The sequence below is a fragment of the Gambusia affinis genome, linkage group LG16 (assembly GCF_019740435.1).
Source record: "Gambusia affinis linkage group LG16, SWU_Gaff_1.0, whole genome shotgun sequence".
In the NCBI taxonomy this organism is placed as follows: domain Eukaryota; kingdom Metazoa; phylum Chordata; class Actinopteri; order Cyprinodontiformes; family Poeciliidae; genus Gambusia; species Gambusia affinis.
In genome coordinates this window covers 17,951,080-17,978,486 of record NC_057883.1, presented here as the reverse complement: position 1 = coordinate 17,978,486, position 27,407 = coordinate 17,951,080, and the positions used below count along the sequence as shown (strand labels likewise).

At 37.1% G+C, this 27,407-nt stretch overlaps 3 protein-coding genes and 1 long non-coding RNA gene across 5 annotated transcripts; 2 read left to right on the top strand and 2 right to left on the bottom strand.

Moving 5' to 3' along the window:
• Nucleotides 1–387: 387 nt before the first annotated feature.
• LOC122845836 (serine/threonine-protein kinase Nek9) lies at nucleotides 388–10,534 on the top strand. The gene is made up of 23 exons (XM_044142309.1): nucleotides 388–952; nucleotides 1,985–2,162; nucleotides 2,229–2,284; nucleotides 2,368–2,438; nucleotides 2,702–2,807; nucleotides 2,947–3,078; nucleotides 3,174–3,284; nucleotides 3,390–3,454; nucleotides 3,531–3,581; nucleotides 3,668–3,860; nucleotides 3,944–4,088; nucleotides 4,182–4,382; nucleotides 5,433–5,479; nucleotides 5,579–5,740; nucleotides 5,832–5,940; nucleotides 6,027–6,188; nucleotides 6,313–6,480; nucleotides 6,574–6,627; nucleotides 6,710–6,894; nucleotides 7,582–7,728; nucleotides 7,862–7,957; nucleotides 8,043–8,096; nucleotides 8,834–10,534. Exons 1-23 carry the CDS (start codon nucleotides 767–769, stop codon nucleotides 9,014–9,016), a joined length of 2,862 nt encoding a protein of 953 aa, XP_043998244.1. The 5' UTR covers nucleotides 388–766; the 3' UTR covers nucleotides 9,017–10,534.
• Nucleotides 10,518–14,001, bottom strand: LOC122845837. Of its 2 annotated transcripts, XM_044142311.1 has the most exons (4): nucleotides 13,863–13,972; nucleotides 12,974–13,180; nucleotides 11,507–12,752; nucleotides 10,518–10,727 (listed from the first exon to the last, which is right to left on the bottom strand). In XM_044142311.1, exon 3 carries the CDS (start codon nucleotides 12,710–12,712, stop codon nucleotides 11,549–11,551), a length of 1,164 nt encoding a protein of 387 aa, XP_043998246.1. In that variant the 5' UTR covers nucleotides 12,713–12,752; nucleotides 12,974–13,180; nucleotides 13,863–13,972; the 3' UTR covers nucleotides 10,518–10,727; nucleotides 11,507–11,548. The 2 variants fall into 2 exon arrangements, with proteins under 2 accessions (XP_043998246.1, XP_043998245.1); XM_044142310.1 differs by lacking the exon at nucleotides 12,974–13,180 and having other exon boundaries at nucleotides 13,863–14,001.
• A 47-nt stretch (nucleotides 14,002–14,048) lies between these two features.
• Nucleotides 14,049–27,302, top strand: acyp1 (acylphosphatase 1, erythrocyte (common) type). Its single transcript, XM_044142314.1, has 3 exons — nucleotides 14,049–14,204; nucleotides 14,294–14,381; nucleotides 26,982–27,302. The coding sequence occupies exons 2-3, from the start codon at nucleotides 14,301–14,303 to the stop codon at nucleotides 27,195–27,197; spliced, it is 297 nt and encodes a 98-aa protein (XP_043998249.1). The 5' UTR covers nucleotides 14,049–14,204; nucleotides 14,294–14,300; the 3' UTR covers nucleotides 27,198–27,302.
• On the bottom strand, nucleotides 18,894–20,375 carry LOC122845840. The gene is made up of 4 exons (XR_006373141.1): nucleotides 20,314–20,375; nucleotides 19,771–19,933; nucleotides 19,385–19,583; nucleotides 18,894–18,930 (listed from the first exon to the last, which is right to left on the bottom strand). It is a non-coding gene; the product is annotated as an uncharacterized LOC122845840 (long non-coding RNA).
• Nucleotides 27,303–27,407: the final 105 nt, after the last annotated feature.

Here is a 27,407-nt window from a genome sequence, read left to right as displayed (position 1 = left end):
GTGCCTACATGTCCCAAAAATATATAAAATGTACTTCTCGCTATGAACTTGTTCTATTGTTTCAAACATAAAAAGACATTTATGTCTCCGCTGATTCATTTTCTGATCACAAAAATAAAAACACTCAAGCGCAAGCTTTTAAAAACAAAAATTAAATTAAATGTGATATAGTTTCCGGTATTGTGCTTTGGGAAGTGACGCAGTAGTTGCCCAAGATAACTCCGTTTCCCAAGATAGCATTTACTCAATTTGCCTTCGATGTTTGAAGTTGACATGTAAAGTTTGCTTCCTAGAGTAGAATCCATTGGCAGTTTTAATAAGTGTTACTTTCAGTTAAACGTTGTCACTGTTGCTAACAGATTAGCAAAAATCAAGCTAATCGTTAGAACAGAAGCTAAACTTAACCGGAAGTTATCTCTTGTTACTTTCACAGTAAAATACTTCATAACACATTTAAAATTGGAATACTTTATTTTGGGAATTGAATGAAAAGTTAACCGAGCGTCTTCACCATAATGTGTTGTACTTGATGTTTGTGTAACTAATGTAGTTGCACTCATTTGGCCGCGATATCTATTTGTGGCTGTGTGTGCTTGGAGGAATCTGGTCCTGTTTTTTGGTCTAGCAGCTTCTTTTTGCGGTCGAAAAGGGCTACTATGGCACACGCCTGCGCACTTTCAAATGAGTATTTCATGAAGTATTGTCGTTAGGCCTTGTCGGGTTATTTCCACCCCTCTGTCTGTGGTTAACAAATCCCCCAGTAGAAATGTCTCTGGAGGAGTATGAGAGACATTTCGACTCGCTAAACTCGGATTTAGGCGGCGGGTCTGTGGTCAGCGAGCGATCAGCTTCAGGCACATTTAATGGCGAGGAGGAGAAACTGCATTACATTCCTATCAGGATCCTCGGAAAGGGGGCGTTTGGTGAAGCTACTCTGTACAGAAGAACAGAGGTAAGTAGGCTAAAGCTAATTTACACCAATATGTAGTTCGCAGAGTCTTTCTGAAGTACTTTTTCCTCTAACATGTTTTCACATGTTGACAATTTACAGACACAAACTTTAATGCACTTTATTGGAGTTTTTGTGCATGATTACTACATAATTGTGTATTGGAAGGAAGGGACAAATAGTTCTCAATACCTTAGTAATTAAATATCTGCACATATGGTGCTCCTGTGAGTCAGGGAGTTAAAATACTAAACAACCTGATAAAGAAGTCTGGTTCTGTTTTGGGTACTGCTCAGATTATTGTAAAAGAAGGATACTTCATAATAAGCGCTGATGATCCTCTTCATAATACTGATATACAATCATCTTCAGCCATAGGTTGCTGTAATACAGACCACTACAAGAGATCCTTCCTGCCAATATCATCTACAACAACTCTGTGTGAAAAATTGTATAATGTGAATTAAAGCAGCATTTGTATTCCTTCTGGAGTTACAGTATTTTTGAAACGAATTTGTATACAACCCACATTTCTCTGATAAACTTAAATGCAGGTCATTGCAATAATTTGTCTTGAGAAGTCACCTGACTAGTAGAGTGCACATGCCTCTAGTCTAATCTCAGTATAAATTCTGCTTTTCTGTGAGAATGTCTGTGGTATGTTGAAGAACATTAACAAGGACAAGACAATCAGCATTCTAAGGCTTATGCATATAAAGGAGCACTGTTCACCCTATAATATAAAAATGCAAAATCATTTTGGTTTACTGAGAGATTAAATCCCATGCCTCACTTTCTCCAAGTATACTAGCTTCCTCCCACTGTCCAAAAATAAGACTGTTTGTTTAATGAGTTTCTTTAAAATGTCCTTTATGTGTGTGTAAATATTATTATATTTTATTTTTTTGTTTGTTGTCATCAGATACGTTAGAGTTATATCCTCTCGTGTTTCTTTTTAGTCTTATTCTGCACTTTTTGAGTAACAATTACCAGCAATTGTTTCAACCATTTTCTTGTACTGTGTTTTGTTTGCAGGATAATTCCCTCGTTGTGTGGAAGGAGGTGGACCTGAACTCGCTCTCGGAAAAGACGCGCCGAGATGTCATGAATGAAATAAGCATCCTCTCCATACTGGAGCACAACAACATCATAGCATACTTTAATCACTTCATGGATAAAAACACTCTGCTGATTGAGATGGAGTACTGCAATGGTAAGAAAATAAAGTTTCATTGTTCGCTCTGTGAATTAGTTTAAAAAGAGAGCTTTGTCCTCACAGGAGGAAATCTGAATGACAAAATCATCCAGCAGAGAGGAAAACTTTTCTCCGAAGAGGTGCAGGATCCTAATTTTTTGTTTGTTCATTTCAAATACAGATATTTGTGATTATGTTATTAATCTCCTTAATGTTTCTGAAGATTGTTATATGGTACTTGTACCAAATCACCTCAGCAGTGGCCTACATTCACAAGGCTGGGGTCATACACAGGTAAGATGTTATTGTTATTCAGAGGATCTTGCAGGCCATGTGTTTGCTTGAACAAATTATATTTTTCAGGTTTTTATTTTTAAAACTTTTAAAAGCCATTACCTTCTTGTAAGTAATGTACTACTTTGTGTCGGTCTACTCCATAAAATTCGATTAAAAATACCTTTACGGTTGTGGTTGTGATGCGACAAAATGTTAAAAAGTATTTTCACAAGCCACTACAAATGACAGATGTATGTTAATTTGGTCTGTTTTTCTCTTAGAGATATCAAAACTCTGAATATTTTCCTAACAAAAACCAACCTCATGAAACTGGGAGATTATGGCCTTGCAAAGAAGCTAGACTCTGAGTTTTCAATGGCAGAGACAGTGAGTCCCTCTCAATCCTCAAACATTTATTTAACATAATCGCTGTATTGTATCTTCTCAGTTTTCCTTTGGCATTATTAAAACAAACACTGTATGATGTCTTAAGATAACTCAGTCTCCTTCTTCACGCTGTCTGCAGTGTGTGGGAACTCCTTATTACATGTCACCTGAACTATGCCAGGGTGCGAAGTACAACTTCAAGTCAGACATTTGGGCCATGGGTTGTGTCCTCTTTGAAGTCTTGACTCTTAGAAAGACATTTGATGCCACGGTGGGTTTTATTGGTTGATTGTGATTTATTGGATTTTATGCATAAAATTAACTTCCTGCTATAATAATTTTCTCCTTTCTCTTGTGTCTAAATAGAACCCTTTAAACCTCTGCGTTAAAATCGTCCAAGGAAACTGGACCATGGATGTGAACACAGATTGTTACACCAGTGGATTGATCCAGTTAGTGTACGAGTGCCTCAATCAAGTGAGCGAGGGGAATAATCAGTTTTATCGTGAATCGCCTCTAATAATAAACAGTCTTGGGTAAAAATAGTGCCCCTTTGATAATCATGTGATGTTTGTGTTGCAGGATCCTACAAAGAGGCCAACAGCTGATGAAATCCTGGACCAGCCTATCATCTCCTGCCTCCGACAGTAAGACCATTTATGAGTCGTAAATTAACCTGCCTGCAAATATGAATCCTTCCCTGAATATTTGTCTTTTTGTTAGGGAGCTTGAGGAGCGAGTTGTTATGCTGAATTCGGCAATGAAGAAACCTAAGTAAGTTAACATACAGTGTGTTAAATGTTCTAAAAGCCTCACTGTCATTATTTAAGTCCTGTGTTGTGATTCGGTTGCTTTCCTAGGCTGAACACAGCGAGTGAAACTCCTGTTGCCGTCGTGACGACACGCTCACGGGAGGTTTATTACTGGGGAGGAGGGAAATTCACCCCCCAGAAACTCGACTCGTTCAAAGCTGGCAGCAGCCCCCAACATGTGTGTGCAGGAGAAAATCATTTTGCAGTGGTGACTGTGGAAAAGGAGCTGTACACATGGGCTGTAAGTACCAGTCGTTTGCTGTAAAGCAGATATTGTAATGTTTGTTTTCTTTTTCATTTTAAAGCAAATTTTTGCTTTCTTAGGATGTGCAAGGAGGAGCAAAGATGGTGGGCCAGCTGGGGCACGGGGACCAGGCGTCGTACCGGCAGCCAAAGAGGTTGGAGAAGCTTCAGGGGAAGGCAATCCGGCAGGTTGCATGTGGGGCCGACTTCACTGCCTGTGTAACGGGTGGGTTAGAAATACATTCAAAACTCACCGAAACATGTTTCGGTTGCTACACTGTAAGATTTTCATAAAAAAATTCTGCTTCTTCTTATGCAGACGAAGATCAGCTGTACATGTTCGGGTCAGACTATTACGGCTGCATTGGTGTTGATCGTGATATGGGCAATGAAGTTTTGGAGCCGGTGCTTCTGGTGTTTTTCGAGGAGCGTCGTGTCCGCCAGGTTTCCTGTGGAGACAACCATGTTGTGGTGCTGACCCAGAACGGTAGCATCTACTCATGGGGCTGTGGAGAGTACGGTACGTAGTGTTTTGTTCTGATAGTACAGCAGGTAACACCCTTCATGTTGTAGCTCAACAGAAAGTAAAAAGGACAAAATGTCCAGTTCTCAGTTTGCCACGACACATGTAAAGGACTCGGCGGACAAAAAGAAGAGGGGGTGATCTGGTCTTTCTCCCCCACATGCAAAATGCTATGTGAAGCAGGAAAACTAACACTGCACCTCACCCTGAACGCACCGCCCCCGCACCTCACCCTGAACGCACCGCCCCCATGATCAAACAAGCTGGTCAGACTCTGATCAGAGTTGGTGGAAAAATTAATTGGTTGAATGCAGAGAAATCCTGGACAAAAATCTGTCTTCAGCGACACTAAACATACTAATGGAGCTAAGTTGGAATGGTTTAGAAAGAGCATATTGATGTGGTAGAAACACCCAGTTTGATGCAAGACTTAAAAATTGCTTTCTATGAATCTGTGTTTGAGCAATTTGCATCTACAAAGCGGGTAAAGCCACACCCTATGAGTTTGATAGGTGGTTCCGGTGGATCCATTACGAATGTACATCAGTCTTTTCTTAATCTCATTGTTAAGATAAAATTATTCTTCTCCTTCCATGTTATAGCTATGCTCTATTTTGTTTTTGTTTATCACAAAAAAATCCCCAAAATATATTTTGGTTTTGAGGTGCAGATAATTTGCCTGATTTGGTTGTATAGGTTACTATTTTTGTTTCCATGCAAATTTTGACATTTTCGTGTAAATTTGTAAATTTAATTCAGCATTAATTTGCTTAAGACTGCATTAGTGCAGTTGAATGTTATTACTTTTTGCAACGGTTGAGCTTGGTTGATTTGGCGAGTCAGGAGTTGGAATAGCAAGCATTGATCATAGAGTTTCTCAGCTTTGCACATTTGTGATAAAACAAGAGTTCCTGTAGTTGGGATAAGTGGTAAGGTGAGGACAAAATTCCCTTCAGTGTGCTATGTGCATTTGACTGGTTTATTGTAGTGAAGCGTTTTTAAAAGCCTGAAGTACTATGCATCTATGTCTCTGGTTTGCTGCCGCAGGGCGTCTCGGCCTAGAGTGTGAGGATGATTTCTCCTCTCCGATGAAAGTAAGACTCCCGACTATGTTTTAAATATATCCCAGTGAAAAGAATTAGTGTTTGTGTCTTTTATCATCTGAGGTCATGTGCACTGTTTTCTTCTTTTAGGTGGAAGTTCCTAGAGGTGCCAGCATTTCCTCAGTATCATGTGGCAGCGATGGCACCTTCTTTCTAACAGAGATGGGGAAAGTGTTGGCATGTGGAAACAATGATTTCAACAAGCTGGGGTTGAACCAGGGCATCTCTGGTATCAAAAACCACTCAGGAGAGGTAATAGGTTGCACCTGTGACTCTGTAGCAATAGGCTCAAGCTGTTGCAGATGTGTTCATGAACTTTCTTTCATTTATCATTACTTCTTAGGCTTACCAGGGGATACCATACATCACCACTCTAACCTTGGTCAAACAGCTGTCCCGCTTCAAAATCCAAGTCATAGCTCCTGGGAAGACCCATACAGCTGCCATTGATGGTACGGCAGATGCCCAAATGTGGAATATCTTACACTTTTAAGCATTTTTTTTTTTTTTTTACTATTTATTTACTCTGGCTTTGCAGAACGAGGTCGTCTGATCACTTTTGGTTGCAACAAGTACGGGCAGCTAGGTGTGAAAGACTTCAAGCGCCACCAAGGTGTCCAGGTCCTTGTTGGACCATTTGGAGGGAAGACTGTAAGCAAAGTGTCTTGTGGAGATGGATTCACCATTGCAGCCACTGAAGGTACGAAAAGTTTCCTGGAGAAAATATGGTAGCTGCCATCTGTTAAGGTTTTATGTCAAACTTTGTGACCTTGTATCAGATTATTGGTTCACCAGGTATGTCACACTGCTTTTTCCCTTTGCAGACAGCCAGATCTTTGCATGGGGAAATGCAGGAAATGGGAGACTTGGAATGCCTGCAGATAAAGGATTTGGTTCCGAGGTTTGCCCTGCCATGCCAAGGCCAATATTTGGTTCCCTTCACCATGTACCTGACCTCTCCTGCCGTGGCTGGTATACCATTATCATAATGGGTAAGTTATTAGAAACGCATTGAAAACACTTCTCGAAGAAAATACAGCAAAACAGAAGAATAATTTCTTTTTCTTTTTTTTTCTATTTTCTAGAAAAAGTGCTCAACTCGAAAACCATCCGTTCAAACAGCAGTGGAATATCAATTGGTAGGCCTTTTAGTCACCATCAAACAGAAATAGTGATCTTTGGACTGCCCTAATGACCCTGTATGATTGTGTCTACATTAAGGGCTTGGTCAGGAGGCGTTGACGTCAATGGAGGACCTGGACGTAGAGCCTGGATTGGAAACAGAATGTCGTGACGGTAGTCTTGGGGGAACTCGAGAAGTAAACACAGAGGACCTCCTAGAAGCACCAATGATGACATTTGGAAACCAAACTGGGGACAGTTCTTGTCCTCTGTGGCTTAGAAAGGTTTGCTATAGAGCAGCACCAGTCACATGACATCTTTCAGAAATATTTTTTTCTAGCCTTAATGCTAACAGTCGTCATTTATTCATTATAGTAGATGCATGGTCATATAATAATACAAACAAGCAGTTGTTATGAAGCAGGATTGTACTTGCAAATTAAAAGTAAGACAAAGGGATAAAAAGTTTTACATTTCAAACTGTTTTCATTGTCTTATATTAGCAATTAGCTCAGTTAGCGGCACTAACACAGGAGTCGCAATGTGAATTCTCAAGGGAATGTACCATAGATACTTACCACATTCAGGATATTCCACGACAAGCAGAAGATGAAAGCTCAAACGAATTTACTGTAGTCCATTCAACCTTCCTGTTATTTGCTGTAAATCTTACTCTCGCCACTCTTCAGCAGCTTAAATGAACTACAAATATGTCTTGACTTTTCACAGAAAATATATTTTTCTTTCAAGTAGTTTTTATTTTTAAATACCTCAACACATAAATGTAGCATTTTGGTGGATATGTTAATCGAAAAAAGATGGGAATTTTGAGTTTCGGTGTTCCCAGTTTCAAGTGTCCAGATCTAATCACTCAGAATATCGTCTTATAACAACACCATTTTTTTTCTTATTTCTAGTATGTACAAGACTTATTAAAAAAATAATAGCTGTATGTGGTTCTTGCCCAATAGGAACTTGAGGATGCAGAATTTATCCCAATGCCAGATGAGTCTGAACAGTCTGATCAAGGCCAGCTCGCCTCCTTTTCTAAAAGCGTAACTCAGCCGTATGAAGAGCTGAAAGAGCTCAAGGCAGCAGCAGAAGCTGTTACCAACGAGGTAGGATCAGTGGTAAAATACCCTTTCACTTTTTATTATTATTATTTTTATTTAAACAAAATCATGATCTGTTTGTTCAAAATTCTTCTTTTGTAATGGTTCAAAACTGAAGATTTATTTTCTGGCCCTGCAGACAAGACGGATGAGCTACGACAAAGTAAAATGTTTGGATGGGGGCACAAATGGAGAATATGGTGCCTGCTGCAAAGCAAGCAGTGAGGTGGCTCAGGTATAAGATTCACTCACTCATCAGTGCAAGTCATAATCTTTTAATTCACCCCAGAGTATAAATGACAATTCAACACATTTTACAGCTGAAAGAAACACTTGCCCATCAAGAGAAGAGGATTGAAGTGCTTGAGAAACAGGTAATATTTTTTTCTCCATCACAAGTTTTACAAGCAACAGTTTCACCTAAATTAGATATACTGTCAAAATTCATAATTGTTTGTGTTTGCTAAACACATTATGGAGGAACATTTTAAATAGATAAATAAAAATAATCCAAATTCACAACTAAAGCCTCCTTTCACAAACTACTGCAGTTAAAATGATTCAAACTCAGTGGAGAACACATTTGTTAATCAGATTTGGTCTTGGCACACCTGATGCAATCTAGGGCTTTCTTCGTTTCCAGTGTGTTTGACATGGAATGCCTCAAATAGCTGGACTACCATATTACTAGCATTATTTCATTGCATGCTAGAAATACGGCATAGACAAAAAAAGAGTCACTAACTGCTTGGACAAACATGATAAATCATGAAACACTATCAGGAGCATAGTATTCAACTATTGGTGGAAAGTTTGCTAGTTTAAAGGTAAAGGAACATTTTTTGCATCTGGAGATGGCAGAGAGAGGAAGATCACGATGACAGTGTGCTCTAGTAAGTACTGAAGGTGCTTAACATGAGGAGGTTGAATTCCCAGAATTTATTACTTATTAAAAGTTACATTTTCCATTAATTTTTTTCCAATATTAGTTCTCTTGAGCTACTTTAATAATTCTTGTTTGATTTGTATTTGCTTCCCTCTGCTCGTTCATGTATTGTGGAAAATAAACCGAATAAAATTGAAGTCCAGTTGTATATTTTTGCCCTTTCAGATCAAGGAGCAGCAGAAGGAAAACGAACGGCTTTGGGCAGCAATCAATCGCTCCAAGCTGCAGGAAAAAGATCGAGACAGAAACGGAAACCGTCGTTCTGAACCAATGTCGAGCAAAGGAGGGAGTGGGAGAAGATCTGGATTTACAAATCACGGCGGCAGATCAGCTGGAGCCAGCGTGTGAGGTTAAAAACAGACACATGATGATACAGTTTTACACGATGTAATGTGCATTACATGCACACCTGCTTTCTCCGGGGTGTATTGAACCAGCTTGTTTCAGCACACTGAAATGTTGGCTGTATTCAACATGAACCAGCAAAGCTTAATATCTGTGAGACAATCTGACGACCGGGTTGTCAAGCAGTCTGGATGTCAGATCTGCCTCTGAACGGCTTCTGCACCGAGTCTTCAGTTAGTTGGGACTCAAATATTTGTGTTTATTCACATAACAGTGAAGACCAGCTCCTTCAACTGTTTGCTAATGAATCCCACGTGAGAAGGTGAGCAGCTTGTGAGAACACAGGACTTTCTTATAAATCACACATTTTCACTGTGTGGATTATCTTCAGTGGCCTTAACAATATAGCCTCTTTAAATATATATATTTAACATCTTGCCTTTCAGTTAGATATATATTACTTCAAAACTTGCATGTTCTGTTTAAAAAAAGGAATTGTGTGAAAACACAATAAAACTACTGATTTATTTTTGTAACATATTTATGCCTCTTGAGTTCTTAAATTCAGCATGTGTCTGTTTACTTTGGGAGTTCTGAACACTTGAACAGTTTCTCTGAGCTTTATTACATGTGATCCTTATAACATTTATTTTACACCTGACCCTGCTAGAAGTTTTCCTTTGTTGCTTTTCAAGGCTATTTTTCTTGTGTACTTTCTGAATGTGTATTGTACCCTTTTCTGCATCTTTCATAAAAGAACTGTTTTGTTGGACTCTGTATGCTATTTGTTTTTATTTGGGGAAGCTTGGGTTTGCTTTTGACATATATGTACAGTAGGTCCACCCTCCAATTTCTCTGGAGATGGAGGATTTTCATCCGTTTGCAGGTGATTCCTCAGATCTTTTGGGATCACCATCTTGATGTTGGTTTAATTCATTTTACCATCTAGACTTGTTTTTTTTTTTCTATTGTCATTTTCTCTTCTTTTAAACAGCTGACAGTACCGCTTTGCTTAGTACAATATTGTGTAATAATGCAACAGACCGTGTATTTTGGACTTTTCTATCTAATTTTACTTCTATTTCTACAGCAGATGTGTAGAATTTTTTAATTCATAAAATGCTTTTTTTTTTCTTATTGTGTTTGTGTTTACTTTGAGCACTTTATCTTGTATCCTTTTGAATTTCTAAGGAAATATTTTGTTATGAAACTTATGACCAGGACTGTTTCTTTGTCTTCAAAGCTAATAAACCTCAACTCGTGGGGATGTGAGCTGTCTGCAGTGTACACTTGTGGTATATCTGTGCAGTAAACTGCAGCAACCCAATGAATTTAGAAAGTTTGCAGATATCACAATACTGTGCCTTTGGTGAGATCTTTTATTTGGCTGTTTTAGCCTTTAATGTTCTATTATTGCTTCTGTCCACTTATATTTCATCGTGACTCTGTTTCTTTTGTTTTGTGTACAAGTCAGAAATACGGTAAATAATAATAAAAAAGCTGCTTAAAGCAGTAAAAATTTATTTTTGTACATTCATTTTTTTTAGAAGAAAATTTGCAATCACACCCTAGTAGGAGGGGGTCATTTGATAGCAGGAAATCTGAAGGTCCATGTTTTATTTTGGTCATCTTGGCCTTTAATTTCCAGCTTGGAGTTGACCCCTGCAGAGTTCACACATCTTTCCTTGTGATATTGTAATTTCTTCCTCATAACCTAAAAAAAACACACAACATATCTTTTTAAGTGTCAGTTACAGTATTTACATTAAACATTTGCAATCACACTTAGACTATATGAATATTGATCAAATCCAATGACAATGCTGCTTTAATTAAAGCACCCAAGCATGGTGCGTTCATTTATTTTTGAAAACTTCACAGTGGACTTGAAATAACGTGGATGTTGAGCCTCTCCACGTTTCCTCTAGTCCTTCAACCTTGGGTGTTTAATGGAATGCTGAATCGACTTTTATTTTTTTTTAGCAAGATTGACCAATATTCCAGTCCTTTTTTCTGCTTATTCCATGAGAGACACTTCCAGTGGTCTCTGCAGCATGTATCTATGTAACCCATGTCCTACATACCTCTGTGTGTCAAAATCCCCCTTAAACTCTTGAATTATCTGAGACACTGAATTCTGAGTTTTTATTATCTGTAAGCGCCAACAATCAAAATTACAATAAATGGTTTGAAACAGCTATCATTCTATGTGCAACAATTCTTCATGAGTTTAATTTGCTGAAATTTGACAAAAACAAACTTTCACAATAAATTTCATTAGTTGCCCCTCTATGTAATGACATTTTAATTACTTGAACTCTCACCTTATATAGAATATGATTTAAACTTTGAGTGAAATTATTGAAATAGAGATGGACCTGTAATTAAAAACTTTCAACTTTTAAAAGTATGCTGCAATTGGTATTATAAATTTCTTGAGCACCAGAGGATTTTTACCCTGGTACCTTTAGAGAAGCAAAATCATTGGCTTACCACTGAACATTTGCTTGTGATGTGAGTTTTCCAGTACTCTCCTTATTTTATTCCTTTCTTCCTATAAGCAGATGTGTTATAAACTGGACGAGATCTTTTCAGCTTTGTACAGATCTGGGTATGTGTCTCCAGCCGTTCACTTCGGAACATCCTGTTGCAGGTTTTGCAGGGAAAAAACTTCGAGCTGTCATCGGCCATAAAAGTCTCTGTGAGCTCTGCCACTTGTTGGTCTTTGCTTTTTTGAGACCAGTTGGAAACCAGTGGTGGAGCTGATTCTTTAGACAGTTTTCTTTCTTCTCTTCTTTGGGTTTCGGTGGCCATTCTATGAACAGGTTTAAGAACACTCTTCTGGTGTATGTTCTGCTTATCACCTGAACCATTGGGACTCTTTTGAAGCATCTTTCTGTATTTCTTCTCTCTCGTCCAAGTTGTGTTGCCCAGGAAAGGCTGGTTTTGTTCACTGTGTTTTTCATCTACTTCTTCCCACATTTTGCAATGTTTTTCACCTATAGTTTTTCCTCTGAGGGGTTCTTTTGCATGCAGGATTATACATTTCACACTTTGTTTACTGACTTCCCCACTGGCCTGCTGTACTTCATATGTGTTTCTCATTTGATCTCCAGTCCTGGGATTTTCTTTATTTCTTGATCTGGTAAAGTTGCCATGACAGTCTGCTTCTTTTGTGTCCATAAAGTGAGATATCTTGGATTTTTGAGGTTTTTTCTGTTTGCTTTCTTCACTGTGTTGCCCCTCAAATCTGCCCTTGAACACATCACCTGTTTGTGTGTCTCCACAGTCATACTGGATTGATTTCCTTATTGTTTGTTCTACCTTCCCCAGCTTCTCCAGCAGTTTTCGCTCTTTGGCATAAATTTCTCCATCCATCTCCAGCTCTCCACTGGGCATTCTTCGGGAGGTTTTCCTTGATTCTGTGGTATTTCTGATGACATCAGAATGACATTTTTCAGGCAAAAAATTGTTCCTTTCTTGTGTTGAAATACAAATTTTCTTAAAATCATCCAAACCAAGAGGGACTTGTTTCCTAGGTACTCGTCTGTGAATTATAGCCTTGTTTGGAAATGGATGATTCACTCCATCTACTTTCTTCTTAAAGACAAAATCACACTGTACATCTCCAGAGCTGCACTGGTTTTGAAAGTCATATTGTCTTGTGAAATTCATCCTGTGTTCATCACTGGTGAGCATATTATTCTTGATAATTCCCACTAGATGTTTCTGTAAATATCTACAAAAAGAGGAATCAGATGAGATTACATAAAATGATGAATATTATCTACTTGACTTTTCACACCTTTAACATTTTTGTAATTTCTCATGTTACAACCACACTTGTCAGTGTATTTTACTGGGAATCAATTCAATTCAAGAAATGCTTAATTAATATCAGACGGAAATTATATGTTGTAACTTATATTACACTATTTTCTTCAAAGAGTTGTTGTTGACCTTGATGGTTGTGGGCAGGAAGGCTCTTTGGTGGCTTTTTGTATTACAGCAATTCTGAAAAGCCTCTGACTGAAGTTGCTGTTATTGTATAATAGGGTTCTCTATAATTTACTTGATTTTATGAAGAATCCTTCTTTGCATCATCGTCTCCAGTCATTCCACAGTCCAATGGCAGATTTTTTCACTTTACACAAGAAAGATGTCTTGCTATGAGTGAAACAAATTGCAAGTGGTACTTTTTTAATCTATATTGAAGAATTGTTGTCTCAAAACATGCTTATATTTCTTGCTGAAAAATATCTTATAAGTTAGTAATGTCTTATTTCAGTGTACTAAGATATTTGCACTAGAACCGACCCAAAAATACTTGGTAAGATTTTGTGTGTTTGCAGTGTATATTCTGCTTTGTGTTGGCCCATCATATGAAATACCAGTAAGACTGATGTTTTTGGTGTACAGGGACAAAAAGTGACAGTTAAACACTTTTGCAAGACTTTTGCAACACTAGTGCTCAGCTCCACTTTAAGTCCACTTCTTGTTCTTCATAAGATCGAAAATGAGCTGTTATGAGAAATTTTAACTTTGCATCATTATACGTGTAATTACCAGTTTAAAAACAGCGTGATAAAATCTAAAGTTTCAAAGTAAAGTACAATATTTATTAATAAATAAATAATGAATTATTATTAAAAAAAGAAACTGTAATATAACTTTCAAAAGAGAACTGCAAGAAAATTCTTCAGAGTTTAAATATTAAAAATAGAAAAGCATAAACAATATGGATAAATAAGGCCATTGAAACAGATGTGTTGGGACTGTTCATCTTCGGACGGACGTTATTTTCGTACTAATGCGATGTCAAATTGAGAAGAATAATCTGTTTACTTACCAATAAAACAAAAAATGACGTCCGAAAGATATATTTCGATGTAGGTACGTGGTATAAATAGGAGAAGTCTCCCCTTTTTGCGTCTTTATCCTAGCATAAAAAGCAACGTCCTTCAACGTTTACATTTGTTGCCTAGAAACCAAGCGTGTCTCTGATTAGTCCTTAAAAAACGTCACTTCCCGAAATGGAGTCCCGTATGTTTTAAAATCGAGATTGTTCCATATACTGGTTGTTTCATGGTTTGCGAGTTTATCAACGTTTGTTTTATTTACCAAAATTGTCTGATCTTCATCCTGGACAGATAAACCTGGCAGAAATAGAAACAAGCTGTGGAAACATAAGGTAATCACGTTAGCTTAGCGTGGTGTAGCTTTTAATTGCCCACCGTGTTAATGTATTTCTGTCATTCATAACTCATTTCTTCTTCATAGGTCCGTTATGTCCGGTGAAGGCTTAATTTCGGTGGATTATGAAATTTTTGGCAAGGTGCAAGGAGTATTTTTTCGAAAATACACACAAGTGAGTTTAATATTGATTGGGTTGGTTTTGACAAAGACCAAAACCTAAAACCACGACAGTGGTGATGACAGTTACCCTGTCTAGTCTTCTGTTTGTATTCCTTAGATGGGTTTTGATTAATGCCACTACCCTTCATGTCAGGTAATTGTGATAGACCTTCTTGTGAATGGTTAGTTTTTGACTTCTACTTAGATATAAAACACGCCCCCACCCACCCCGACACACACACACACACACACACACACACATACGGGTTTTGGTGGTTTAGAGGGACAATTTTTTCAAACCAGTTTTTTGCAACACTAAACAGTCACCCCTTTCCACTTGTGCTAGAAAGACCTAGTAAGTTGTCAAAAATCTTGTTTGAGCTACACAACATAGATCTCACTTGAAAACTTCAATACACACATCAGAACTCAAAATACAAGAACCTGATGCAATGCTGTATTAGAAGGACAGACGATAATGAGGTGCTTGGCTCCGCCCATGATACCAACAGTAATTGTCAGGGCCAATTTTATTTATCAGGACCACAGCATACACAAACATGAAATATATATGTATTAAGTCCAAACATGGAAATATGGAATATGGCTACACAGAAAGTGGACTTTATTTACAGCACCTTCACTAAGAACTAGAGCAACAATTCTGTTTGTGAACATAAAGGAAAATCTGTGAATGGCAAAGTTAAATGAATTACGGGTCTATTGTTAAATCAAAAAGATAATGCTGGCATTCTATTATAGTGGCCAGTTGTCCTTTCTTGATGTGTTCGCCAAAGTGCCTCATGACCGCAGCAATCTCCAGGGAGATCATGGATGCTTTTTGCTCTCCTAGCACTTTCCATAGATGCTAGAAAAAAGAAATAATTCATTAGTGAAAACCAACTCCAATTGTTAATTTTTCTTGGTTATAAATTATGTAATGCCTGTTTTCAAATAAGCATTCATAAAGAACATACATTAGTGGGAGAAGCTACAGAAATGAGCATGTAGGTTGCATCGATGAAAATTAATTTCTGCAAATGCCAAACAGGTTAACACTTGGTATGGTTGCTTGGTATGTATGATTAATTATTTGAGGGAATTCTAGAAATTTTTTTTTTCATAATTTAAAATTGCATTTGTTTGACAAACAGGCCTCAGCAGCTGGTGAAGAACCATCCAAAGCCAAAAGACTTGTTCCTCCTTCTAATGCTGGTGCCTAGTCTTTTTCCAGTGAAGGAGATCCCACTGAACCATCTCACTGACTCCACCAAAATACAGGTTCTGTACAGGTGCAGCATCAGCAAAGGGCCATTTATTGAGATCTCTGGTTTCCTAAAACCAGAGATTAATCAAATTTAAGATGTTAAATTTGGTTAATATCTTAAAATTAACCAAATTTAAAGATATACTCTGATTACTTTGCTTATTAGTTTTGTGGTGCTTTGATATTTTGAAAAAATATAAATATGTGAATGTATTTCAGATTAAGATTGGGATAGAGAAAGTAGTATAAACAGTCCCATTACTGATCACCAAATTAGATTTTCTAGCATCTGAACATTGGCTGTGTGAAAGTTTATCATTTTAATACAAGGCACAGTTAAATGGTATGTGTGTGGTAATTTAAGCCAGATGACATATTGGATAATGTCTGCTCAAAATATCATGCATAAAGAAGAACATGGTCACCCTATTGCCTTTCAGTGGTGTAGATCATTACTTTTGACCATGCTTCAGTTGTGCTTTTGAGCTTAACTAGCTTGGTGTTTCAAGACTTGTGTAGGTGTGGTGATTTACCAGAATTTTTATTTGTGTTCCTTTTTCTGGGGCTCTATGTCCTTCTGTTTTAGTTTTCTGTTGAGCTCTTTCCCTTACCATCTGTGTTTACTTTGTGCTGAAAAGAACATATAAAAAATATGGGGTTAATCAACTGAAAAGTAAAGAACACTTGCTTAAGGTGAGTCTCTTCCCAATGTAGAAAACAGTTCTCCATATTCCTGCACATTACATGTTGAATATTACACAAGACCTGTGTGTCTGTGCACTTCTACATGTAACTTTCATTTTTGTGGAACGTCACAACTCAGTCCTCGATCTCCCTGCATCGTCCATGATGAATCTTACCCACGACCTGTTTGATTGAACAGTAGTTAATACCATGTTAATGACTTCATTTAGAAAATAAGTTGGTCTTTGGAGACCAATAGTACCTCAGGAGGGGTTAAAAGGATCCCCATGCATCCACGTCACCAGCCTGATACGGTTCCTTTTTGGAAATCTGAAATGTAAAGAACACTCATTGAATGTGAGTTTGTTCCCAATGTAGAAAACAGTCCTCCTTATTCAGGGACCTTACATTTTGAGTATTACACAGGACCTGCGTGTATAGGCGTTTCTACATGTCACTTTCATTCTTTCAAAACTATGTCCTCCTTATTCTGGCACCTTACATGATGAGTATTACACAGGACCTTTGTGTATGGGCGTTTTTACATGTAACTTTCATTCTTTTGTACTTGTAATTTCAAACCTCTGTCCTCCCTTTTAATGCAGCTTTACATATCAAGTTCTAGACAATACCTGTGTGTTTGAACAGTACTTAATAACATTTCAATGACTTAGTTTTAGAAAATATGTTGGTTGTTGGACACCAAAATTACCTCTGGAGGGTTGGTTGAACAGGATCTGCATGTTTCCACATCACCAGCCTGACACAATTCATCTTTGGAAATCTGAAATGTAAAGAACACTCATTGAATGCAAGTTTGTTCCCAATGTAGAAAACAGTCCTCCTTATTCAGGGACCTTACATTTTGAGTATTACACAGGACCTGCGTGTATATAGGCGTTTCTACATGTCACTTTCATTCTTTCAAAACTATGTCCTCCTTATTCTGGCACCTTACATGATGAGTATTACACAGGACCTTTGTGTATGGGCGTTTTACATGTAACTTTCATTCTTTTGTACTTGTAATTTCAAACCTCTGTCCTCCCTTTTAATGCAGCTTTACATATCAAGTTCTAGACAATACCTGTGTGTTTGAACAGTACTTAATAACATTTCAATGACTTAGTTTTAGAAAATATGTTGGTTGTTGGACACCAAAATTACCTCTGGAGGGTTGGTTGAACAGGATCTGCATGTTTCCACATCACCAGCCTGACACAATTCATCTTTGGAAATCTGAAATGTAAAGAACACTCATTGAATGCGAGTTTGTTCCCAATGTAGAAAACAGTCCTCCTTATTCAGGGACCTTACATTTTGAGTATTACACAGGACCTGCGTGTATAGGCGTTTCTACATGTCACTTTCATTCTTTCAAAACTATGTCCTCCTTATTCTGGCACCTTACATGATGAGTATTACACAGGACCTCTGTGTATGGCGGTTTCTACATGTAACTTTCATTCTTTTGTACTTGTAATTTCAAACCTCTGTCCTCCCTTTTAATGCAGCTTTACATATCAAGTTCTAGACAATACCTGTGTGTTTGAACAGTACTTAATAACATTTCAATGACTTAGTTTTAGAAAATATGTTGGTTGTTGGACACCAAAATTACCTCTGGAGGGTTGGTTGAACAGGATCCATGTTTCCACATCACCAGCCTGACACAATTCATCTTTGGAAATCTGAAATGTAAAGAACACTCATTGAATCCAAGTTTGTTCCCAATGTAGAAAACAGTCCTCCTTATTCAGGGACCTTACATTTTTAGTACTACACAGGACCTGTGTGTATAGGCGTTTCTACATGTCACTTTCATTCGTCTGTATTTGTAATTTTAAAGCTATGTCCTCCTTATTCTGGCACCTTACATGATGAGTATTACACAGGACCTTTGTGTATGGGCGTTTTTACATGTAACTTTCATTCTTTTGTACTTGTAATTTCAAACCTCTGTCCTCCCTTTTAATGCAGCTTTACATATCAAGTTCTAGACAATACCTGTGTGTTTGAACAGTACTTAATAACATTTCAATGACTTAGTTTTAGAAAATATGTTGGTCGTTGGACACCAAAATTACCTCTGGAGGGTTGGTTGAACAGGATCTGCATGTTTCCACATCACCAGCCTGACACAATTCATCTTTGGAAATCTGAAATGTAAAGAACACTCATTGAATGCGAGTTTGTTCCCAATGTAGAAAACAGTCCTCCTTATTCAGGGACCTTACATTTTGAGTATTACACAGGACCTGCGTGTATAGGCATTTCTACATGTCACTTTCATTCTTTCAAAACTATGTCCTCCTTATTCTGGCAACTTACATGATGAGTATTACACAGGACCTCTGTGTATGGGCGTTTCTACATGTAACTTTCATTCTTTTGTACTTGTAATTTCAAACCTCTGTCCTACCTTTTAATGCAGCTTTACATATCAAGTACTAGACAATACCTGTGTTTGAACAGTACTTAATATCATTTCAATGACTTAGTTTTAGATAATATGTTGGTCGTTGGACACCAAAATTACCTCTGGAGGGTTGGTTGAACAGGATCCGCATGTTTCCACATCACCAGCCTGACACAATTCATCTTTGGAAATCTGAAATGAAGAGATGTATACTGAATGAGTCCATAGAAAAATAAAATCCACCTATTTAATGAACCTGTCCAGCTGATTGTTAAACAGACATTTTATGTATTGACACTGCAAAATATGTCTCCTGCTATAAAATGTTCATTAATATAAGGTCAAAATATATTAATTTACATATGACATTTTCTAGCATTTAGGATAGCACTGAAAAAGTTGAAATAGTGGTCTGGTTAAGTCTTTCTCCAAAATCTGGTTTTTAGGCACTCTGCTAATCACTTCTTGTTTTCAACTATAATGAAACTCTGTACTACAACTTGACATTTCCTTCAAAAATATTTTCAATGCTAGTAGAATGAAGTAGGGGAAGCTGCTACCCCCGCGACCCGACCCCGGATAAGCGGAAGAAGATGGATGGATGGATGGCTAGTAGAATGACTTGTGATAGTATTTTCACACTTACTAGTACCCTTCTTCTCCATAGCCAGTCAGAATCACTACAATTATAAGTCATTTCTTCCCCTGGACCAATATCTTTGAGTGCAAACAAACAGAGATGACGTCTTCCATCCACCCTTGTAACTTTCATTTTGTTGTTTGTGTTCATCTCTTCATCATTTACCAGCCTCCCCAATGATCCATGTTCTCTGGCAGCATCAACACTAAAATATTAAGTCTGCTATAAGAATAATTATACCATGCAAGGGAAATGATTTTGCATATTTGGTGTTTGCATGTCAGAAGAATATTCCTCCTCCAACTAAAACTACTTTTACTGATGAAGCTGAAAATGTTTACATCACTTTGATTAAATATAAAATAAAAAACAACATTAAAACAGTCACATACCAAAGCTGTTGTCCATTGAACTTGAAATCAAACATAAAAGCCTGGAGTGCATCATGGTAAATTTTCAATCGGTTTTCTTGTTCCTTCCTACTTATGACTTCCCCTCTGCACTCAATAAGGAAATCTCCTTTTTGAAAGCACTGGCAGCTGAACACACCCCGACCTGCAGGTAAACATAATGAGTAAGGTTGAATAAACTTTAAACAATGCATATCTTTCAAATAGTAGCAAATGAGATTATTAAAAATTTTTCAAAATCAGTTAATTGATCTAATTTGAGGTCTTTCTGTGTTACTTGAACATTTGTTTGTCAGCTGAGTGGTGCTTCTAAATGTCACTCATTCTTTTATACTTGGAATTTCAAAACACAGTCCTCCTTTATACATACATATATATATATATATATATATATACAGTATATATATGATCTATGCTAATGTGCAGTATAAAAATAGTTTAAAAGTCAAAAAGCAAGACAAAAGTAAACAAAAACAATCCTTTAATAAACTCTGGAATCCTGTACGTAAAAAAGTCACAACTCACCTTTAAATGAATTGATGTATTTTACATCAAATCCCTCTTTATCTTCACCCAAGGAGAATAATAGCTGGCATCATGTTTGGGATTTCTTTTTGCTCTCTGAGACCTTGTTGCTGACATCTCCTGCAAAGATCAGAGTAATTTGTTGTTGAGTAACAACATGATGCTGTACATCAGGAGTGTCAAACTCCAGGCATCGAGGGGCAGTGTACTGCAACTTTTAGATGTTCCTCTGGTCCAAAACACCTGAATTATATGACTGAATTAGCTTCTAAGGGCAGTCAAGTTGATGACCTGCTGATGACCACCTCATTTTATCCAGCCATGTGGCATCACAGACACATCTAAAAGTTATTGTATACAAGCCCTCAAGACCTTGAGTTTGACACCTCGGCTGTACACAATATGATTTGATTTTATTGTATGCGAAAAACCTGTACTGAAGTACACAGTATTACATAATTGACTTTCTATTGACAGGTTCTCAAAACCTTCAAATATTAAAACATTATCTTAATAGTAATGATTTTTACAAAGGATAATTTGTGCCTGTGAAAGAATATCACTCACTGATGCACAGAAAATGTCCAAATACAGTTTTGTCTAATTCTGGAGTGAGCCACCTTCCCTTTAAACTCTGGTACACTGACTAAGATGGTTGGTGATAACTAGCTAAACTGAAGCAAATCAGATGCTTTGGTGCATCCAAACATCAAGTAACCTACAACATTCTTCAAAATTACAAATCAATATGTACTTAAATGTCTTAAGAGATTCTGTATGAGTCTTACCTCTTCTTCCACGCAAAAGAAGTTCAATTAATACTAATGGCTTGCACCTGGCCTTGATGGACTGTACCATGTTGATAGAATAGGAGGGGTACAACAAAAGGAGAAATCCATTTTGTTTCTGAAGCACACAAGGTCAGATTTTTTTTCAGAAACAAGAAAACAAATTTATTTGAGTTATATTTTGTAACTTTCATTCAATATTTCAAAGTTAAATAGTTTATCATACATCTTTCTTTAATTAGGAAACAACAGTAAGATGGTATCTCTCACCAGCAATGTTTAATCTTTTATCAGGAAGGTCACTTCTTTTAATCATTCCTGTTCAATCAATTATTTAAGTTTACTTCTATAGCACATTTCAACACACACACACACACACACACACACACATATATATATATATATATATATATATATATATATATATATATATATATATATATATATATATATATATATACACTAGATCACTTTATGATATAAAGTGTTCAAAACACTTTAAATCATAAAAACAAAACTGTTGTCTAATGGCAGACAACACCAGCAGAAAAAGGTTGTCTTATGTACCTGCCTACAGACAAATTAGACTACCTAGACAATCTGCATGTATGCAGAGTAGTGACATTGAGATAATGACAAAATATCAATCTAAAGTTTTGTGCTAACAGTAACATAAGTAATCATAATAGTTTTGGCACTTTAAATATTTTTAAATAAATGCTTTTTATATTTATATTTGTAATTCTGTATTACTCCATGAGTGGTTATCCCTTCTTTCAAATTCAAAATACTTTATTGATCCTAAAAGGAAATTAAATTTAAAAATAGCTTGGGTCCTCTACCACAGGCCTTGGAGTGTGAGTGGTCTTCACAGTATATTAACAGTTCCCAAAGGTGTGCTTCTCTGTATCAAGAGGTCTGATGATGTATTGTTTGAGCCACTCTTCCAGTTTAGGGGTCATTACCCCAAGGGTTTCAGTGATCACAGGCACTACTGTTGCCCACACCTTCCACACTCTTTTTAACCTTTTGCATGGCATGCATTATTAATTCATCTTTAATATTGGGGCTGATTGGGCCCTAATGATTCCAAAAACAAAGAGTTATCTTTTTACATGATATGTGGACATAATTCTTCTCAGAAAAATATTTATTCCTTTTAAATCACCATGTTTAGCACCATGGTAAATCTCTACAGTTGCCAACTTTTGTAAACTTACACCACAACAATAAACACTGAACATCTTGGGTCTAGCCTGTAATATGTAATAATCTTCCACTACCACTAAGTCATAAAATAATGACCTAACATATGGACACCCAATCCCATGTAGAGCTAAATTTATTATTGTGGGCTAGACAGCCCAAAATAAGTCATCCACTTATGTGGATTGGCCTCTATTGCTACGGTACTAGGCACCTGCTTGTGTGCCACCATAAATACCACCTCTGTGCTGTGTTTCAGTCTAAGCCTTTTTGTCCATTGGTAGTATTGTTTGCTCGCTATTGTAAAACACCCTGTTGTTATGATTATGCATCATAACAAAATAGCAAAATATAAAAATATTTACAAAATCAGTCCAAATACACAGTATCCAAAACAAGAAGGAACTTTTGTCCAAACAAAAGCTATATTTCCCCCAGAAAGGCAGGAATGAAAGTTTAAAAAGTTAAATTCTCAATGAAAGAACAGGGCTACTCCAATGTGCTACAACCTTGAGAGGCACAATTTTCCATTCATCATCAGTAGCATTTGAATTCTTATATCAGTGGACTGAGTTTCCTCCCTTTTCCATCTTATCATTCCAGCATGGTATTTGATAACTGTCAATGCATAGCTGTTGATTGCTGGACCTTGTTTCTCTCATTGGACTTGCCTTACTTATTGTAGGTACAGTAGTTTGCAAAAGTATCCATAGCCCTTGAACTTTTCCATATTTTCTGACATTACAACGCAAACATATTTTTACAGAATTTTATGGGAAAGACAAACACAAAGTGGCATATAGTTGTGGAGTAGAAACAAAACTATACATGATTCAAAACATTTTCTGCAAATAAAAGCTGAAAAGTGCAGTGTACAAAATCTTCAGCCCCCTTTCCCTAATTGCGACCAATTGCCTTCAGAAGTTGCCTGATGACTGCTAATGACTAAATAGTCCACCTGTGTGTAATCTAATCTCAGTATAAGTTCAACTCCTCTAAGACTGCCTCAAAGGTTAGTTAAGAGAATATTGGGAAGCAAACAGCATCACAAAGTCCAAGGGACACACCAGACAACTCAGGGACAAAGTTGTGGAGAAGCTTAAAGCAGGCTTAGGTTATAAACAGGTTCCACGAATCATCTGGAAATGGAAAGAGAATGGCACAGCTGTGAACCTACCAAGACAAGGCCATCCACCTAAACATAAAAAAGTCCCATTTGCAATTTGCCAGAAGCCATGTTGGGATACAGCAAAAACAATAAGACGAGACCAAAATTGAACTTTTTGGCAAAAACGCAAAGCATTACTTGTGGTGGAGAATGGACACTGCACATCACTCTGAACACACCTTCCCCACTGACAAACATTTCTTTTCTTCATTCTTGATTGTAAGATGGATTGAGCCAAATACAGGTCAATCTTGGAAGAAAACCTGCCGGAGTCTGCAAACGACTTGAGGCTGGGGCGGAGGTTCACTTTCCAGCAAGACAATGACCCTAAACATTAAGCCAGATCTACAATGGAACGCAGTTTAAAAAACATTCATGTTAGAGTGGCAAGGTCAAAGTCTAGACATAAATTCAACAGAGAATCTTTGGCAAGATCTGAAAACTGCTGTCAAGTCAAGTTTATTTGTATAGCACATTTCAGCTGGAAGGCAGTTGAAAGTGCTTTACATCAAAGAAACACAGAACTAAGAAGTCATACAAGTAACATACACTGTGTTCCAAATTATTATGTAATTGATATCTTCTCAGATTGTATTAAATGGTCAATGGAAATGATGGTCAGTATGATTGTCAAGTCAAGAACTACTACAGTATAAATAAAATTTTACTGAACAAAGCTCCCAAGGAGAACAGTATTTTTCAAAAAGAAACTCAAAATGCACTGTTCCAAATTAATATGCACAGCAGATTTTCTAAACATTTTATGGATTATAAAGAACTGCAAACAGTTCTCTGAACTAATCAATATTTGAATGTGCAGCATCACAAGTACTAAAATCAAAACCTAATTCAATCAAAAACCTCTTAATAGACTGAGTTACGTGTTCACATAGGACCCTTCTTTGATATCACCATCACAATTCTTGCATTCATTGAACTTGTGAGCTTGTGGATAGTTTCTGCTTGAATTTCATTGCAGGATGTCAGAATACCTTCCCAGAGTTGCTGTTTTGATATCAACTGCATCCCACCCTTAGATCTTCTGTTTGAGGAAACTCCAAAGGTTCTCAGTAGGGTTGAGGTCAGAGATCAGAGGAGGATGGTGACCTCACCATGAGTTTTTCCCCTTTCATGCCTATACACAGTGGCCTTGCAGCATAAGATGATGCATTGTCATGCATGGAGATGATTTTGGTATGGAAGGTATGGCTCTTCTTTCTGAACCATGAAAGAAAGTGATCAGTCAGAAAGTCCATATACTTTGCTGAGGTCATTTTCAAGCCTTCAGGGACTCTGAAGGGGCTGACCAGCTCTCTCCACATGATTTCAGCCTCCACTACCTCCTTGTTGATGTCACAGCTGTTTTGGAATTTGGTGGCCATCCATCATCAATCCACTACTGCGAACATCTGGACTATCCAGGGTTGCACATCAGTCATCAGTGAACTAATCTGTTTGAAAATCAATCTTCATGTACAGTTGGGCCCACTGCGACCAGTTCTGCTTGTGAGCTCTGGTTAGGAGCTGCCAAATAGTAGGTTCATGCACTGCAAGCCTCTGGAGGACCCTTCACCTTGTGGTTCCAGCTTCAAGTAACTGCTTGCTGCTATGCAAGGGCATTTTAACAGCTGCTCTCTTAATTTGATGAATTTGTCTAATAGAAACCTTCCTCATTCTGCCTTTATCTATACAAACCCATCTTTGTTCTAAATCAGCCACAAATCTCTTCACAGTACAATAATGCTTCAGTTTCAGTTAAAATATTTGATGTTTTCATATCTTGTCATATAGCACTACACTATCTGATGATTTTGGTCAGCAAAGAGATCCTTTCTCTTTCCCATATTGCTTGAAAGCTGTGGCCTGCTTAATAATGTGGAACATCCTTCTTAAGTAGATTTCCTTTAATTAAGCTCACCAGACAAACTAATCCGAAATTAATTATAGTGATTAAAAGAGCCCTGACACACAATACCATCTATAAATTTAATAGCACAACAAAAAATGTAATCTTTATAACAGTTAAATCCAATTTGCATAATAATTTAGAACATGGTGTGCATTCACCTTAAGAAAGAAAAACAAAGAAATTAAATTCAAAGTAAAATCAAAATTAAAATCATATACATCAAATATAATGATACATGTACCTTTGATTAAGATTCAGAAACAATTGTAAATAGTTGTGTTTTTGCCTTGATTTAAAGGAATTCATTGTTTCAGCTGTTTTCAAGCTTTATTCAAGATTTGTGGTGCATTGAAGCTAAATTCTGCTTCAAAATGCTTGGTTCTGGTTCTATGGATGCAGAGCAAGCCAGAATCAACAAAATGTTAGCAGTGGAGTGTATAAATAGTTTGGTGAAAAAATGGCTCTCTTATGGTTTATATTTCTTTTAATCCATGCACTTATGTCACACATTTATTAGTCATAATATTTTAAATAAACAATATTTGACCAAAATATATATTCATTTCTGTATCTTATAGCACAGAGTAATCATATTGCCAACTCATCCCCAGTGTAAATTGCAAGACGTGAATTAGAAGGACACTGTAATAATTAGCAGGACCTTCCGGTAAACAACCAATCAGATTAAGACCTTGTGTGAATATTCATGAGGTCCTGCTATTACACAAACCTGCCATAGGGGGCACTGTGGTGATACACAGATTATACACAAAATCAGGTTTATGTGTATTAAGCGGACATCTCGTTTTTTTTGCATTTTTGGGGTTAATAGACCAATAGAAACCTTTCTACGTTTTTAGATTTTTCTCTGTTTTAGCAGGACACCGCTCCTGTCCTGCTAATTCAAAATGTCCTTCTAGTGTGGTGTGTATTCTGACGAAATGTCCTGCTAAATCACATATACCAACACACACACACACACACACACACACACACACACACACATCTATGTTGCAGCACTTCTGCAGAAAACTCCTAAAAATATGGTGCGTTCACACCAAAGGCGTTTTGGGCGTTAGGAGAGTCTGATTTAAGGCGCGTTGAGGGCCGTTAAGGAGCGTCTAACCAGCCTGATTTGAACCGTTTATAGTGTTTCCTCACATTCTTTTTTTTTTTTTTTTTTTTTTGATACTCAAGGACCAACAAGTAAATCTAAAATCTGAGAGCTAAATAAATACTCTTTTGGGAAAATATGGAACTCTGAGTTCTTCAAAATAGGTTAGCGTTTCTTCATCCAGAGTCTGATACATGATCAGATCAAAATACTTTTTACATTTTGCCTCAAGGGAAAAACAACAGCACTTCAGTAGGTACTTCAAACTGGATAATTAACAAGAATTCAACATGTTTAGACAGCTTGGTTGACCCATTTAATTTGATATTCTCGAGGAAAAAAATATCTGGTTAGTCTAAAGTCCCCTTAATGTGGTATAACACTGTACTGTCTGTAATATTCTAACTTCTTGCTCAGCTGTTGCACTGCTTTACTAATCTATTTCTTTCATCTTATACCATATTCTCTTTTATTACTGTCCAGGCTGAAGGGACAAAGCTTGGTGTAGTTGGATGGGTCCAAAACACAGAAGCAGGAACCGTGAAGGGGCAGCTACAAGGTCCATCCAGCAAGGTGGAAAAAATGCAAGAGTGGTTGAAAGTTACAGGGAGCCCCAAGTCCTGCATCAACAAGGCCGAGTTCAAGAACAAGAAAACTATTGAGAGCCTAGAGTACTCCTCTTTCAGTATAATCAAATGAAATCAGCTATTCATTGTCTGTAATATTAATATTTATGCTATTAACTATTTTAACTGGTTATATTTAAAGCACTAAAGTAAAAATGTATGCATTGCATGAACTGAACTGGATCAGATCATATAATTATTTCAAAATGCCTTGAACACGTTTCTCATAGTCAGAACTACATTGTTCTAAAGACACCTTGTTAGAGGGGATTTTAGCAGAACT

Excerpts from the sequence above, each read along its gene's own strand:
- acyp1 (XM_044142314.1), top strand. The coding sequence starts at position 14,301 with ATGTCCGGTGAAGGCTTAATTTCGGTGGATTATGAAATTTTTGGCAAG. Across the intron at positions 14,382-26,981 it reads TTTTTCGAAAATACACACAA|GCTGAAGGGACAAAGCTTGG; the intron begins GTGAGTTTAATA and ends ATTACTGTCCAG.
- LOC122845837 (XM_044142310.1), bottom strand. The coding sequence starts at position 12,712 with ATGCTCACCAGTGATGAACACAGGATGAATTTCACAAGACAATATGAC.
- LOC122845836 (XM_044142309.1), top strand. The coding sequence starts at position 767 with ATGTCTCTGGAGGAGTATGAGAGACATTTCGACTCGCTAAACTCGGAT. Across the intron at positions 953-1,984 it reads CTCTGTACAGAAGAACAGAG|GATAATTCCCTCGTTGTGTG; the intron begins GTAAGTAGGCTA and ends TTTTGTTTGCAG. Across the intron at positions 7,958-8,042 it reads CAAGCAGTGAGGTGGCTCAG|CTGAAAGAAACACTTGCCCA; the intron begins GTATAAGATTCA and ends CACATTTTACAG.